This window comes from Phoenix dactylifera, chromosome 5 (genome assembly GCF_051530095.1).
Source record: "Phoenix dactylifera cultivar Ajwa chromosome 5, Ajwa_hap1_PhDact_Kaust_v1.1, whole genome shotgun sequence".
Lineage (NCBI taxonomy): Eukaryota > Viridiplantae > Streptophyta > Magnoliopsida > Arecales > Arecaceae > Phoenix > Phoenix dactylifera.
The window spans coordinates 38,475,041-38,490,822 of NC_143194.1; the positions used below are offsets into that span (position 1 = coordinate 38,475,041).

Consider the following 15,782-nt stretch of genomic DNA (forward strand, 5'->3'; position numbering starts at 1 on the left):
ATATATATATATAAACTCAATTCGCAGGGATAGAATTTCTTTGTCCGGTTGAGCTACCTTTCTTCATCGGCTTATTATTAGAAAAAGTATTAGCTGAGCTGGCATGACAAGAAGATCTATTATATCCCCCTATCTCTCAAGACTCGGCTGCTGTTGGTGCGATGCTTGGCCCTCGCCAAAAGCTCCAATAGAGTTGGCCCGGTAAAACCCAGTCCTCCTATTTTGAATCATCCACCGTACGATCAATGTTCTCTTCTGGCCATCCGAAGACGGACGCGTTAGATTTGCGAGAGCGAGGCGTAGACGTACGGAATTTCTCAGGCCTTTACCTGGAGCCAGGGGCAGGGTAGTGGCTGCTTGATCTTGGCAAAGTGGATGACGCTAAAGAGAAGAGAAGAAAAGAAAAGGACAAAGAAAACCTACGGATGGGGTATTGGGGTGACCGGGGGAAGGAAGAAAGACATAGTGCTGTCTAACGATATTTTCTTTCAAAGAATTCGGGGGAAAAATGGGGTTTTTATCGGAGAGCTCGACCTTCTCGCAGTCACGCCTCTCTCTACCCTTCTTCCCTTCCGGGTCCTCCCCTTCTCTCTTGCCGTGTTCTCATCGAAAGGTTGCGAAGAAGAAAGTAGGGGTGGCCATGGCCTCGCCTCAGGGCGATACGAGCGGTTCCTCGCACAGGAGGACTTTTCTCTTGGTGGGTGTATCGGTTCTTCCCCTCCTGCAGCTCAGGGCAATAGCCGTGGAAGATCTGGTGATAGGTCAGTGTGGTGCTTTCTTGAGGCCTTTTCTTTTAGTTTTCTTCTTTATTTTTTCTCGATTCTTGGTTCATTGGCATTACATAATAAATGCGTCTTTTTTTTTTCAAAATTTTTTTGATTTTTAGAGAGATGATATTTGTGTCGACGAAATTTGAGTAACCTAAGGGAAGAATATTTGTCAAATTGCTAATTTAGTGCTCTACATTAGTTGTATTGCAAGTTTTTCCTTCTTTTTCTTGTTAAACCCCGTTTTTGATTTAGATAGAAAGTTTATTATAGACACTAATAAATCCATCAACTAGTATTAGCTCGTGACCCGGTTTTCTGATCTTGCTTTGGATATTGCAAGAAAAATATCTCCATGTGTTTCACGACATTATGAGATGGTTAGATCCTTTTTCTAATAATAATATAAATTTTGTGCCAAATAGTTCTACACACGGTCAGAGTACAATTTCTTTCTTTCTTTCTTTCTTTCTTTAATCAATGTTACCAGCTTTCTTTTAATGAATGTAGCTTAATATATTTGAGGTTACGCTCCGTTATTAGTCGTTTATAGGAACATTTAATAATTCGTTTTTTGGGGATCCGATTGCACTTGAGCACATATACTGCGTCTCACCCTTTCCATCTTGCATTAGTTTTGTGGATGGTACTTTGCTATTGTTTTGTAGCCAATCTGAATTCCATCTTTGTTATATCCATGTCTTCTATAGGCTCCCACTTTCTTTTATAGACCCTTCAACCTGATTTAAGAGTCCTCTTTTCTTAATTGGTTTTTACATACACTACAGGTAAAAACCTACTTTTTCTCACTCAATCCAATTAAACATCTCCCGTTTCTGATTTTTCTAATTTTAACGCACATCTGTACTAACCTCTCCCATTAATCTTATCTAATGCTCCTCTTCAATACATAACATTTATCAATTGACTTGAGATAAGCCCCTCGATCTTCCTTACACAGCTTTTTCCTTCAGAGTCTTAATAACTTTAAACTTTGCTTTGCACTTGAGTAGTGCAATTTTGGCTAATCCACTCTGCTTATTTTATTCTTTTAGCTATCTTCATCTATCTCTCCATCTTGGATTATTATATGTGAGAATGGAGGAGAGGTAGAAGAAGCATGGAAGACTAGTAGACAAGAATCTTTCCTGCAACTATCCAATTTATTTCCTTGGAATTAATGTTATCATTCTTTCTTTTTGTTATCTCAACGTATTTCATTTTCAGATTGATCATTTCATTTGCCCAAGCACCTATGCTTTCTCACACCCTTTTAATTTTCAAAGTCATCCCTGTGTTAACTCCCCAATTTAGTATTGTTTAATTTATTTCTTTTCCTCTTGTGATAATATTGATAATTTCATTTTATCTTACAATCTTTCAATAAAATTGCATTATTCACACTGTGGACCCACCTAACTTGATCTATATCTCCAGTCTGCGTTCTCCTCATAGTTGCTGGTTCAGTTTCTTTTTCACTTTTATTTGGGCCTCAACTATCACAGCATTTACCATATGCTGCATATCTAATCTTATTATTTTTTTCCTTTTCGTTCTTCGTTGCCTTTTCATATCTTTGAAATTTCTCATTTCCCGAAGCACACTCTTTTTCCTCAATCGCCTAATGAATTTCATCGTCCCACTCAAAGTTTCTTTAATATATATATATATATATATATATATATATATATATATATATATATATATATATCGCCTTTACATGCTCCAGAACTTTACTTTTAAGTTTTCTTTTAATAGATTTCCCATTTAGACATATCATATCTGGTGCAATTCTCAACTTCTAGCTTCCCTTCTTTAATTCTTTAGAATTCTTGCATCATATTCTCAAGAATATTGTGGTTTCTTCACGTTTATTCTTGTTTCTACTGTACAAATCCATACAATGTTTTTGTGTCACTTTCTCATGGTGCTTAAAATGCCAAGAATTAATTAAAGGTAATCAAAATATGGCTTCCATGATGGCAAGACCACCATCTCTCTTAAGTCTCAAGTCACTCTCTTGTTCAAGTGGAAATAATGCTGAGCATGTTATTTTTCCCCCCACCACCTGCGGAGTTCACTGTTGAAATTCTAAAGTCCAAGACAAATGTGCTAGGTATCTACGAATATGGTTAACCAAGTCTTATTTTGATATGACGCATAGTGGTATGATATTTGCAAAAAAAGAAAAAAACTGCATAATTTTATTTGTGCAAATAAGGGAGAAAATAAGGGTTAATACTAGAGTTCAGTGAGTGCCCATTTTGTTGAAAAATAGCTCCATGTGAGTTAATAGTATCTCCTTGATAAGATTTCCTTTGAGTATTTGTTCTTTTCTAGTTAAGATAGATTATTCTTTGTTGCTACATCTTTAATTTTTGCTCTTTTGCTTCATTATTCTTATATTATTGTTATGATTTCAGGAAATCAAGACATGCAACATCAGAAGGCACTAGCAATGTTGCATAAACATGAACATGGGAGTCAGATTTGGCCGCATGTCCGAGCTTTTGATTTGGCGAGAGGAAAAAGACAAGATAAGAGAAATTGTAAGAAAAAAATAATTTTATCTAAGTTGTGTATAATGACTATTAGTATTATAGAATAGAAAAATGCTGGAGATAATTCATTTATTAATTTTATTTGTCTTTGATATAAAGTTGACACACTGTTTCTTTGTTGTTAAGTGCTTGCTTATTAGTTGTTGATTTGTGCAAAGTCCTTGGAAATATAATAGAGTTCAAGCACGTTATGGTTCAAACAAATGAATATGGTTCTTGAAGTCATATATGGCTTACTGGGTAGTATATAAAAAATATGAAAAATGTGGTTCAGTTTTTAAACTTTATAGTATAATATGGGCTCAAGCATGCTATAAGTTAAGTGAATAACATAATACAAGGGATAGGGTACCCGTTCTTTTTGAGGGAGGCTACTTGACCTCAATGGTTTCACCAAAGCCCATTTTTGTTGGCAGGGGGAATGTTACATTTGACTTTGACTTTTCAGTTGTTGGTTAGTGAAATGGATGGCCAAGTTCTGCTGCTAGTTTGCCACATAGGCCTGCATGAGGTTAGTTAATCTCCTCAGAGGAGGGGATAACCCTGACTTGTAATATAAGTTAAGCAGCTAGTTCTAAATAAACACTGTTGGGCATCTTCTTCACGATATATATGCATTTGATCTTTTTAACTTGAGTTTATTATTTGCTTCATAAACTTTTTGTTCTATTTTTATTTTTGTTTCAGATAAAAAAGATATGGTAAACCCAGAAGTACATGCTCTTAAAGAACCAGAGCAGGAAATTTCATCCCAAGGGCCTAACAAGCTAGAGGTGCAAGAGCTTACAGAACCAGAGCAGGAAGTTTCATCCCAAGAGTCTAACATCCTAATGTTGCAATCTCTTAAAAAACCAGAGCAGGAAATCTCATCCCAAGAGCCCAACCAATCGGAGGTAGCTTGATCCTCTCCCTGTTGTTGAGTTTGAAACCTGATCAAGTTATCAAAAAATTACTGTTTCTGAAAGGTGTATGTTTTTTCCTCCTAGCAGCAAGTACATCTACAGAATGCACCTGATAACTCATTTGTATCTCTCCTGAATGGGCTTGGAATAGTTGGGTCTGGGGTTCTCGGTGCATTATATGCAACATCTCAGAAGGAAAAGACAGACATGGAATCAACCTTTGAATCTGTAAACTATCTTCAAACCTGCTATAGAGATGTTTCTTATATTTACAGCTTACTATTATCTACAAATTGGGTGCTTTTTGGTGATTTAGAAGATTATGCATCATCACATATTTTGCATGACAGATATGCAAACACACATGCAACAATTTTATACAAATAGTGTCTGTTCATGTGCATCTTCATAGGAGTGTCGCTGTGGAGATGTTAAAATGTGTCTCGAGCATTTACAGACAGGCACAGTAGGCCTCTATTAATGAGCATTAGCGGATTTTGAGTATTTGGCCTTCTAGAGAATATGTAACATGCAATGACAAGAGAGTACTCAAAATGGGTGCCAGATTTAGTACCAAAATTTAATGCAGAATCTGGCACTCTTTTTTTTCCTTGTTTCTTTTTTGTTTTTGGTTTTTTTTGGGGGGTGGGGGGGGGGGGGGGGGGGGACAAGAATATCTAAAGTTACAGCTTGCTCGAATTTTCAAGCAAACTTGTAGTCTATATTTTCTGATATAAGCCAAACAATGGATTAACTTGTTTAGTTTCATCTTGGACATCAAACTTTTAGTAACTCTACCAAGTGTACTGACATTTGATTCCAAAATTAATACGTGATAGGTTTTGGATTACTGAATTAGGGTGTAGAGCTACAGATTAGGTAATCAGCAAGGTTTGTTGTACCAGCCTGTGTTGACTGATGCCGAGCATATCATACTGTACCTATAATGAACCGGTATAATACTAGTGCTCGATATGATACTGTATGGGTACATGGTACAGTTGTTTTTCACCTCCAACAAACAATGTACCATGTGTTGGTATGAGGTGTACCATGCAGGTAGGCTACTGAAATGGTAACCAGTACCGGTACAACCAACCTTGGTGATTAGATATCTTAGTTTAATATAGGGCTTAAATGAGTTTCTTAAGAGAAAAATCAAGGGCTCAGGTTGATGGATTTTTGTCTTTTGAACTATAATTGATTTAACTGAGCCCTTAGAGTAGAAATAATTAAAGAAACTTTATATGAGATGATGAGGTTGGGTTGAGATTAGGAGACTATGGCTTGGTGGAGACCTGAAAGGTTTAGAATTTAGATATAGAGTTTCAATGAAAATGGACACTTAATTGGCGATGAAGATACATGGTAGAAGTCATCACCACTGTTGATGGTTAAAAGCCCCCTTACTGTCATAACCTGGAGGGAGTTCTTGCCACGAACTTTCACCATGGAGACGACTGAAATCCCTGCCGCAAAGTCTACTGTAAATTCATCACAGCCATTACATATAGGCATATACCTTAAAACGAACTATTAATCCTAGTGGAACTAAAATTCTTTTACTTCTTTAGACAAAGCATACTATTGGTATGATTTCTTTAGACAAAACCTTATATTGTGAAAAATTAAGGTATGTACATGACTCACTTGAAACACATACTTCTTTAAAAAAAAATCATATTATGAATTAACTAGTCACGTATCAACTTAGTTGCTTCGAAAAGTTGACCTAAAAATAACCAAAAAATCATGATATAAATAAATAAGATAGAAAATAGACCCTAAAACCAACTTAACAAAAATACATGATTATACATTAGTTTCCTGCGCTGTGCAGAAACTCGTCTCAAGTGTCGGATCTTTATGGTGCAATCTTCCTTCATTATGATTTCATGTTGCATTCCGGCCAACCACGACTAAATGTTCTCTATTTTGGTCGGTGAGACGTCATATAGATTGACTCGAGGTTTAAAGTTTAAACTGGTTCCTTAAGAGATTAAACAATTCTGTAGGTTGTTGAATTTTCTAACAAATCTGTATTGTAGTGTTTTTTTCTCTCCCTTCAAGATCTAAGCCAATGCCACAGGCTAACATATTAGTCTCATCTAGACTTCTTTCTTATCCTGCTATTAATATTTTTGATAGAACGTCTACTGGACTACTATTCTGAGTCAGGGGCAGCCAAAAGTAGTTATGTATTTTTTCCAAGAATCAAACCCTTACCTTTGACAAAAGGATCATGTTCTAACCATGCAAAAACTAAAATTTTGTGATATGTAGTACATGAAACTCTTTAGATTACTTTATGTAAAGAAGTGTATAATTCTTATTTCATTTTTCTTATTGTTAACTAATTAGTTGATCCAAAAGCTTCGCAGTGCATCTTAGGCCTAAATCTGAACCTTTTTCTTGTTGTAAGAAAAAGGAACCTTGAATGCTTTTGGCTTCCAAAGAAAGTGGTTTCCATAGCAAGTACCTGTGTCTTATTCTCTTTTGACCCTGAAGGAAGTACCTGTGTCTTATACTTAACTCAGTTAAGCCTTAATCCAAAACTAGTTGGGGTTGGCTACTTGAATCCTTTTCCTCTAGTCTTCTCAGTTTAGGACCTTGAGGGAAATATATGCCATGTAAATCAAAAGGACACTTTTGCCAATCATTTTAGTTATGCTTGTATCAAATTATAATTTGCCAAAAAGTATTGGATGGCTGAACGTATAAATGAGCCAATTAACACAGTCCTCATCTACGCCCTTTCCCTTTTTTAGTATTCAGTCTCATCAATTTATGCTATATTGGAGCATCTATAGCTTTTGAAGGCAACAAACCATCCTGAAGGATGTCCATGTATGTGCAACAAACAGTATAGCCTTTGAAGTGATGAAAGCAGCTTTATTTGTTTCATAATAGCAGAACGAAAATGCAAAACTGCAACATCTTAAAATCATATGAACACAATCTTCATCATCAGATGGGCTGTCCTCTAGTAGTCTATCATGACATATGTAAGAGTAACTTCTGTATAGGTAGCTGACTACATCTGTTTTTAAGTATTGTTAGACTGTTGACAGCAAGGTCAATATATACAGTATAATACAAACATTATTGCAATTACTTAGCCAGATTGCCTTCTCTCTATGCAGATGAAGACAAAGCTGGGTGAAAATGAAGCAACAATATCTTCACTGAAGGAAAACTTTGGGAAAAGGCTACTGAATGAACAGGAAAAACAAAAGAAACAAGTCACAAGGTTTAAGGAGGAGGAAGCCTCTCTTTTAAATCATCTAGCTTCTGCAAATGGAACCATAGCAGGTTTGCGTCAAGAAGTACAAAGTCAAAAACAACTAGCTGAGAATCTTAAAGCACAAATAGGTCAACTTGAGGGTAGTATCGCACAAACTGAGGCAGATAAGAAGATGCTTGAAGCCAAACTTAAAGAAAAGATGGATATAATTGATGTTTTGCAGGATAGAGTAAGCCTGATTAGCTTGGAGATAAATGACAAGGAAAAGAGCATTGAAGATCTCAAATTATCACTTTCTGAAAAGGAATCAGAATGTAAGAACTTGAGCTCTATTATCGATCACACCAAAGAGGATCTTGCACAAGCAAATTCCACCATCGAACAGTTGAAAGAGGAGATCTTTAAAACTAGAGAAGAATTAACTTCAAAGATATCTTCAATTGATTCATTGAGTGAAAAAAATCATTTGTTACACACAGAAAATAATAACTATCAAAGAAAATTTGATGATCTTATCAAAGAGTATAATGATTTTAAGTCCACTTCTGAAAAAAAGGCAGCCCTTGACTCCAAAGTCTTATCTGAGAAAGATGAACAGCTCCATCAGGTTGAAGAGAAGCTTAATCTTGCATTGGGGGAAGCTAGCAACTACCGATCCATGATCACTGAGTTGTCAAAAGAACGTGATGATGTTAAAGCATTGCTAGAAAGAGAAGTAAACGGTATGAACAAATTGAAGGACGAGTTTCGAATAGCCCAAGACACATTGGAAGCTTCGAGACTTGTGGCTTCTAATCTGACCAAGGAACTAGAAGTGGCCAAAAAATCGCATGAGGAACTTGTATCTAAGGTTTCAAATATTCAGGATGAATTTCATGAATCAAAGAAACTACTAATCAATGATCTGGATGAGGCAAAGTCTACATCAAAATTACTTTCTGATGAACTAGTCTCAATCAAGGAGGTCCTTAAGAGATCAGAAGAAGAGCTCAGCGTCACATCCAGTGAATTGAAAGCTGTGATGGAAGATCGTGAGAGGTTAAAGAAGGAATTGTTAGAGATCTATAAGAAACTAGAAACCACAGTGCGTGAGTTAAAAGAGGAAAGGAAAGTAGTTGCTACTTTGAACAGGGAGCTTGAGGTTTTAGGGAAACAAATACAAAGAGATTCAGAAGCACGAAGAGCTCTTGAGACAGATTTAGATGAGGCTACCAGATCACTTGATGAGATGAATAAGAGTGCATTGTTGCTTTCGGGGGAACTAGAGAACACTAATTCGAGAAATACCAGCCTCGAAGCAGAGAAAGAGATGCTGGTCAAATCGCTTACTGAGCAAAAGAATTTGTCAAAAGAAGCCCAGGAAAATATCGAGGATGCCCAAAACCTCATCACAAGGCTTGGGAGTGAGAGAGAGATCTTGGAAAAGAGGTCTAAAAGGCTTGAAGAGGAATTAGCATCTGCAAAGGGTGAAATATTACGGTTGCGAAGGCAGATCAGTATAAGCAAGGAAGCTGGTACTGAGCACCAACCAAAAACCAATGAAGTTGCATCTGGCACTCCTTTCACTGTGAAAAAGACTGCAAGTCGGAGAAAAAAGGGAGGGTCAACATGAGAAGTTTCTTAATGAAAAGACAGATCAGGGAATGCAATCCCGTGTTTCCTCCTGTCTCAGTTTAATGATTTGAAATTTTACATACAAAACCATGCATCATGTTGTGTCATCCTTTAATTGAGTAATTGTAAGAGAACTTCACTCTATGAACTCCGGCCTTCTTTTCCTGCCGCTTCTGGTTTTTTAAAATGGCATTCTATTGTGTAAAAGACACTGAACTGTGACGGGAATCAAAGGCATATTTCTGTTGTATAGAACTGCAGATCACAATTTGAGCTGTGAAAATGTTGGAAGATTATTTTTCTTACAGTGATCTAAAGAAGACTGAACTGGAAATTTGAAGTAGAAGAAATTCATAAATGCAAAAGGTCTGTTATCAACTTGTGGAACATAATGTGTTTTTCCTTATTCCCCCCTTCAGATCATTTCAGTTGTACAAATTTTACCTGAATCATCTAATATACCTATACTAATTATGTTATGTATAAGATACCTATAGTAATTACATATTGATATCGATACAGCTTGCTTATGTTGTATAAGATGCTAACATGCAGCTAGTGAGAATTACACTAAAAGTCTCTGACATGTCAATGAGGATTGCTAGAACTTGTAACTGTTTGTCGTCGAGCACAGTTAGCTAACTAGTAATGAGTATGTGCTAAAACTTTAATTTTTTGTGTTCAATTCTAGTTGGGTGCTTTCCTTCCCTATATATTGAATACTCAGTTAATTACCCCTCATGCTTGGGTTATGGGCGTCCTTTGAGAATAGTGCAGGCTGACAGAGCATTCTGGTAGACTTGAGAAAGGGAGAGACAGACCAGATATAAAATCGAGCATGGATTGAGATTCAGGGGACAATTGACATGTCCAGTTTTCATCAAGAAGAAACACAAAGTTTACTTTGTAAGTACAAAGAGAAGATCTTTCAATTTATGAAAATACACAATCCACACAGTTCTAATGCACTTACATTTACTTTTATGCATTGATGTGCCAGCATATGATTGGAAGCTGATGTGCGGCACCGTGTGTCTGGATCAGTCTTCTTCTAATCACGTGCTGCCATATGAAAAACAAATGGGTATTCAATGCCGGCTGTTGGGGGAATAGTATAATGGAATTAGAGTCTGCAATCCTAAAGCCGAATTCAATTTTGATGCCCATCTGGCCATCTGTGAACCAGTTATTTTTGGATTGCCAACTTCAGAAGTAAAAAGGCTGGTGCCTTCTTCTTTTTTTTTTCCTTTTTTTTTTTTGTTTTTTCTCTATTAGCAAGATGCGGAAGCTTCCCGTGCTGGTCAAGCTTTCGTCTTCGGAATCCTCAATCTCATCCTGCTAGCCTGAGGAGACTCCATCATTGACATCAGGGTTTTAATTCACCAAGGAATGGGAGGTATTTGGATTTCTTTCCCTTTGAACTTAGGTGGATCAAGGTTTCAGCAATGGTTGTGCAAATTTTTTTCCAAGAAACAGGAAATGACTGTGGATTTGAAGTTAATGACAGGGAGAAAGGATCCACTTGGAAGAGTTAAAGGTTCTGTGCTCCAATTTATCTGGTTCAGGACTAAGAAAATTCATGTCCTATCAGGCGATGTTATGAGCTTATTGTGTCCCAGGTTATTTGCCTAGTTAGTTATACAATGTAACTCTGAATTTCTGCATGTCCATTCTTATTGGGACTCTCATATCCTGAACGTGCTCATGTATTTCTTTGATTCTTGACTCACTGTTTTTAGGGTCACGGGAGTCTGCATTTGCTTCTGTTCTGCTCTGCTCTCTTGCCTGATAAAAGATCACTAAACCTGTCTATGTATCTACTGATTGATTGCTTCTTGGTAATATTTTTACAATGATAGTTATTCTTGCATTCTACTGTGGATTTCGCATGCACTTTCAAACTATGGGCTTGTCTTCATATATTTTAACTAAACTAAGGATGTTTCTTGTGGACTCTCATGTTTTGACCATGCATACCCATTAATTCACCTTACCAAGCAACTTCTTTCCTCCCTTAGTTGCCATTGTTCTTGGACTGTTCTGGATCTCCATAATGGGTGCACATTGTTCATGACAAGCATTGTTCTTGGACTCCTCTGATGTAAGCCACAAAGCTGGAAGACATTCTTCTCGGGACTACTCAGAGATCTCTATGATAAAATGTACCTGCTATCTATTTTTTGCTGATCCTTTTGGATTTTTTGAAATTGACTCCCATAATTCCTTTATTATCATATTGATTCTTCATGAAGATACCTATGAATTTTTTTTGTTTATATTTTTTGCCGTATAATTTTACAAGCTTGCATATAATCAGGCTTTTTGTTTTGTATATGATTCTTTTGTTAGCATGTTATTCTTCTTGTCCGGCCGGTCAGCTTTCTTAACAAAATTAAAATGGTCATAATGATGGCTTAGATGAATGATTGACGGTGGACATGAGTTCCTTGGTTAATGTTAATCCTAGTACTTTTTTTATCCTGGGACGATGTTTTTTACCGATTGTATATTTGTGTTTAAATAAAAGCAGTTACGGTAAAAGGCTAGCCTTGATTGTGAAATGTAACTTTGGACTTGGAATGTAAATGCTAAGGTAAATTTTAAATGTCTTTTGTATATGGTGATAAAACATGGACCTCTTCGGATAGAAATTAATAGGGTGAATGAAGACTACCTTACAATGTCTTCCTCTTTTCTATATTGGTAGACAAATGAGCAAATAAACTTGTTGGAATATGGCAGGGGATCGTGAGAGTCATGGTTCGCCGTACCGGTCCGAATCGGACGGTACAAGGCATACCATACCAGTTTGGTACCGGTATGCAATATAGAAGATGTATTGATACTCAGTACGCCAAAAAGACTTCGTACCATACTGTACCGACATAGTGCTAGTGTTGCACCAGTATGGGGTCTGGTACTGAGATGGCAAATTTTGGTGAGAGTCATTTTGTTTCTGCCCTACTCTTTCTTATCATTATGGTGAGAGTCATTTTGTTTTTGCCCTACTCTTTCCTATGATTATGGTGATAAATAGTTTCTGCCTTACTCTTTCCAGGGTTTATGGTTGATTTCTTATATTCAATGTGCAGACATATAACTTACTTTAGTTCGAGTTCAATCTGTGTACGCCTATGAATTCTCATGCCATTTTTTTTCTCATGTCATTTTTTTCTGGACTTTTTTTTCTTTTGGGGGGGGGGGGGTGCTCACTTTTGGAAATGCTTAAAATCTACAGGGGATAAAGGATTGAAGGTTGGTGCTGGTCTGTTTGGCTGCCCAGTGGATGGGATGCCATTCTGTATTTTGGGACTCCCTTGACAATTAGAAAGCTTAGAGTATGATGTAGAAGCATAGCCTGCAATATAAGTTTCTGATATTAATTTGGAATCCTGATTATCCTTACCTAGATATTGGAAGTTGAATGTTGCTTAATGAGTCATATTGGAAGTCTAGTTTGGCTGCCTTGTAGTGCATGTGGTGGGCTTAGGAAGTTGTTTTGTATTAATCATTGAAGCTTGACTTGAAAACCTTGTAAACCCTACATATGTTTCTATGAGCAAAAGAAGCGGGTTCTTTTGAAGTTTCTGAAAATTAATCTCAGCAAGTGGTTCTTGCTCATGGTATAAGTGATTCCACCTACAAATCAATTATTGGCTTGGTCATGTTGAGTGACATCTGCATCAGAGTGCATGACTAAGTTCTTTTGGTTGAGAGATTAGAATTATTTGATAGAATAATGATTTAATGGAAGAGCAAGCAATTGTGTTTTAAGGGGGAGAAACCTTGAGAGTCTGTTTGGATATTCCTTCAGGATGGGGCTGAAAATTTTGTGGGAATTGGTCCTGTTGGCTCATCTAGCTTGCATCTTCTAAGAGTCTGTTCAAAAAATTCAGCCCAGATTGTATTGCAGGATAAAAAAAAAGAAGACCCGTGGTGGTTTTTTTCTTTAATCTCATAGAATTTGGGCTAGATGGAGTTTGGTTGATAGGGGGCTATACTTAAATGGATGGCCTAGTTTACAATCCTACAGGAATTTTAGCCTAATCCTGTAGGAATAGCCAAACATGCCCTTATTAAAGTTATTTTGTTTAGCCTCTTTGTCAATTATATACAGTTGTCAATATTATGACTGATGAAGTGGTTTTCTTTCAAGGATGATTGAGGATTCGTAGAAATGAATATATTCATCTACTAGGTAGACTAGGTTGAGTCTACTTTGTTGCAAAAAAAGAGTTTTGTGGAGTATCAAGGAATTAAGGGAGATGGATATGACTCTTCTTGCTAATGGTTATGGAAGCTAGATAATGATGAGGATGATTATGTAATACGATGGTGAGAATAGTAGTGATCAAAATGAAAATGATTTCACATTGGTCAAATGGATTAATTTCTACTTGGTTGTTGACAATAGATTTTGACAGAATAATAGATTGGTCAATAGTAGGAGGGGTTGAGAGGGTGAGTTGATGTGGGATTGTAAAAGACATAAAATACCCTTAAGAGTTATAAAAAGTAAGGGTATTTTTTGTCTACGGAAAAATGGGTAGATTGATAACCTGCCATAACAGAGAGTAGATTATCAATCCTCTTTATATATATACAAGAGCATGAGGAATTTATAATTATATTATTATTATAAAATATTTTTTTATCTAATGGTCGTTATCTTCTCTGAATGACTTCACGTGAAATCGTTAATTAGAAATTGATAACGAATTTTAGCTTGAAATAGGGTTCTATAAATATATTTTTTTTTTGACAAACGACATATAAGATGAAGTCCGCAATTTGATGCGGATGTCATAATATCTCTTACCCTTTAGTTCTAGATATGAAAGTAATTTAAGGTACAGCCAAGGATATATGCCATGTAAAATAAGTCGGCAATCGGAACCTTGCAACTTGGGGACTTGCAAGTTTTACGGTTTAAAAAGGACTTATAGACGAAGGGCTGAGGGAAATCACTCTATCCCCTCCCGTTTTCCTCCATCCATCTCCCGATTTTCTTCTTTTTCTTGAATCCATGGCGACCACTCCTTCCTCTTTTCCCCTTCCAGCCCCGCTTGTTCTGGTCCGCAGCTGAAGGTGTGAATGGCAGTGGATCGGCTCTTCCCCACTAAGTTCTACAACCGCGACATCAAGACTCAAGAGGACCAGATGAGTTCTACAGATCAGCGGAAGAACCAGATAGGATATAATTTCTATTTGCCTGCGTGCCATTATGGTTTGTATGTGATATACGTCAAGGGTGAAGGTTTGATAGATTTTAGCGGTACTGTCTGATTCACCTTAAAAGCACTGAGATTAAGGGTTCTGTAAGGATTAGAATTTGTTCAATTAGATATTGCCCTCAATCCATTTTGCTTTGCGTGAAGAATAATCAAACATACAAGGGATGCTTCTTTTGGATTTTGTTGCTGTTAACGGTATCTTGGTACATCATGTGAAGGAATGGATATGATAAAAATTGTGTTACATTTCCAGAACCTCGTAAGTAGGATTGTAATTTTATTAAATATCTTTAGAAAGTGATTGTGAGGGTTTTCTGTAAGGAATTCAATTGAGTTGATTTACATAACCAGACAGCATAGTAAAAAAAAGTGTTCTCATTTCCATCGTTGACGCATTACAGATCTTCCTCTCTCCCTCACATCATCTACAGGAAATACTGTCTTGATCTTGTCCTTTGTTGCTTGATTATTTTTTTTTTATAGCCGCATCTGCATTTGGGCAATGATGCAATTCTGAATCGAACATTCTTGAAAGCTTCTTCATGCACATCACTAGTGGCTGGTATTCTTTTTCTTCGTGAATCTCACTGGCTTGCTGCTTTTGCTCAATAAAATGTTGACTCTATGCTATTGCCTACTATAAAAGCATGAGTCATATTCTATGAGGCAATATCAGAGTCATCTCTCACTACTTTACAGTCACTGTTTGGTGGGAAATAGTTTTGTTTCTTCTGAGCTTTATTCCAAGGCAACAAATAAGTACACCTGTTTATTTATTTATTTACTTATTTGTCTGATTGATTTATCTCTAATAGTATTTTTACGCTAATGGTCGTTCTTGCATTTTACTTTGAACTCAACATAGATCAAGATCATTCTCGTGGACTAGTTCATGTTTCTGACTGCATCTACCCATACACGGACCTGTTTAAGAAAGCCTTTTCCTTCTTCTCTCATGTCACTGTACATATTCAAGCTACATTAGTGGCTGACATTTTTCTTGAGACAAGAGGACAGGGTTTCTGGCACCGCCTAATTTTTATGATTGTAAATTTTAAAGTGATGCAGGCAGAACTTGGTCCCAGGTCTGCTAACAATTCCCAGCAGCTTTACTGACCCAACCAGTTGGCACCCAGCAAACTTTGTTCTTGTATTACTCAGAAATCTGCAATTTGCAAGAAACCCACTGACTAGTATAAACAAACTGACTGATGTATAGGAAATCCTTAACTTGATTTAAGATATTCAGTATCTTGTTTTGCAATTCTTCATGAATGTGGTAGTATATGATATCCATGAAATATATTTTTATTCATCACTGATCTTACAACCTTAAATTCAGTCAGGCTGCTTCATTGCTTGGCATGAAAACATAATTTATATATAAAGCGGCACATTTATCTGTTCTGTGCCTTCTTAGCGCCAGTCTGCTTTGTTAACAAAGTTAATATGATTGTGAG

The 15,782-nt window shown here is 36.6% G+C and overlaps 1 protein-coding gene and 1 long non-coding RNA gene across 5 annotated transcripts; both read left to right on the top strand.

Annotated features, from left to right (window-relative positions):
* The first annotated feature begins 149 nt into the window (after window positions 1-149).
* Window positions 150-9,343, top strand: LOC103709738 (MAR-binding filament-like protein 1-1). Of its 4 annotated transcripts, XM_088722782.2 has the most exons (6): window positions 308-761; window positions 3,191-3,316; window positions 3,745-3,839; window positions 4,016-4,221; window positions 4,318-4,458; window positions 7,374-9,343. In XM_088722782.2, the coding sequence occupies exons 4-6, from the start codon at window positions 4,027-4,029 to the stop codon at window positions 9,084-9,086; spliced, it is 2,049 nt and encodes a 682-aa protein (XP_088578908.2). In that variant the 5' UTR covers window positions 308-761; window positions 3,191-3,316; window positions 3,745-3,839; window positions 4,016-4,026; the 3' UTR covers window positions 9,087-9,343. The 4 variants fall into 4 exon arrangements, with proteins under 4 accessions (XP_008793446.4, XP_088578908.2, XP_026661495.4 ...); XM_008795224.6 differs by lacking the exon at window positions 3,745-3,839 and having other exon boundaries at window positions 150-761; XM_026805694.4 differs by lacking the exon at window positions 3,745-3,839 and having other exon boundaries at window positions 360-761; window positions 4,315-4,458.
* A 1-nt stretch (window position 9,344) lies between these two features.
* On the top strand, window positions 9,345-9,980 carry LOC148703614 (uncharacterized). The gene is made up of 3 exons (XR_015987605.2): window positions 9,345-9,454; window positions 9,644-9,740; window positions 9,866-9,980. It is a non-coding gene; the product is annotated as an uncharacterized LOC148703614 (long non-coding RNA).
* Window positions 9,981-15,782: the final 5,802 nt, after the last annotated feature.

Excerpts from the sequence above, each read along its gene's own strand:
- LOC103709738 (XM_026805694.4), top strand. The coding sequence starts at position 509 with ATGGGGTTTTTATCGGAGAGCTCGACCTTCTCGCAGTCACGCCTCTCT. Across the intron at positions 762-3,190 it reads CGTGGAAGATCTGGTGATAG|GAAATCAAGACATGCAACAT; the intron begins GTCAGTGTGGTG and ends TTATGATTTCAG. Across the intron at positions 4,459-7,373 it reads TGGAATCAACCTTTGAATCT|ATGAAGACAAAGCTGGGTGA; the intron begins GTAAACTATCTT and ends CTCTCTATGCAG.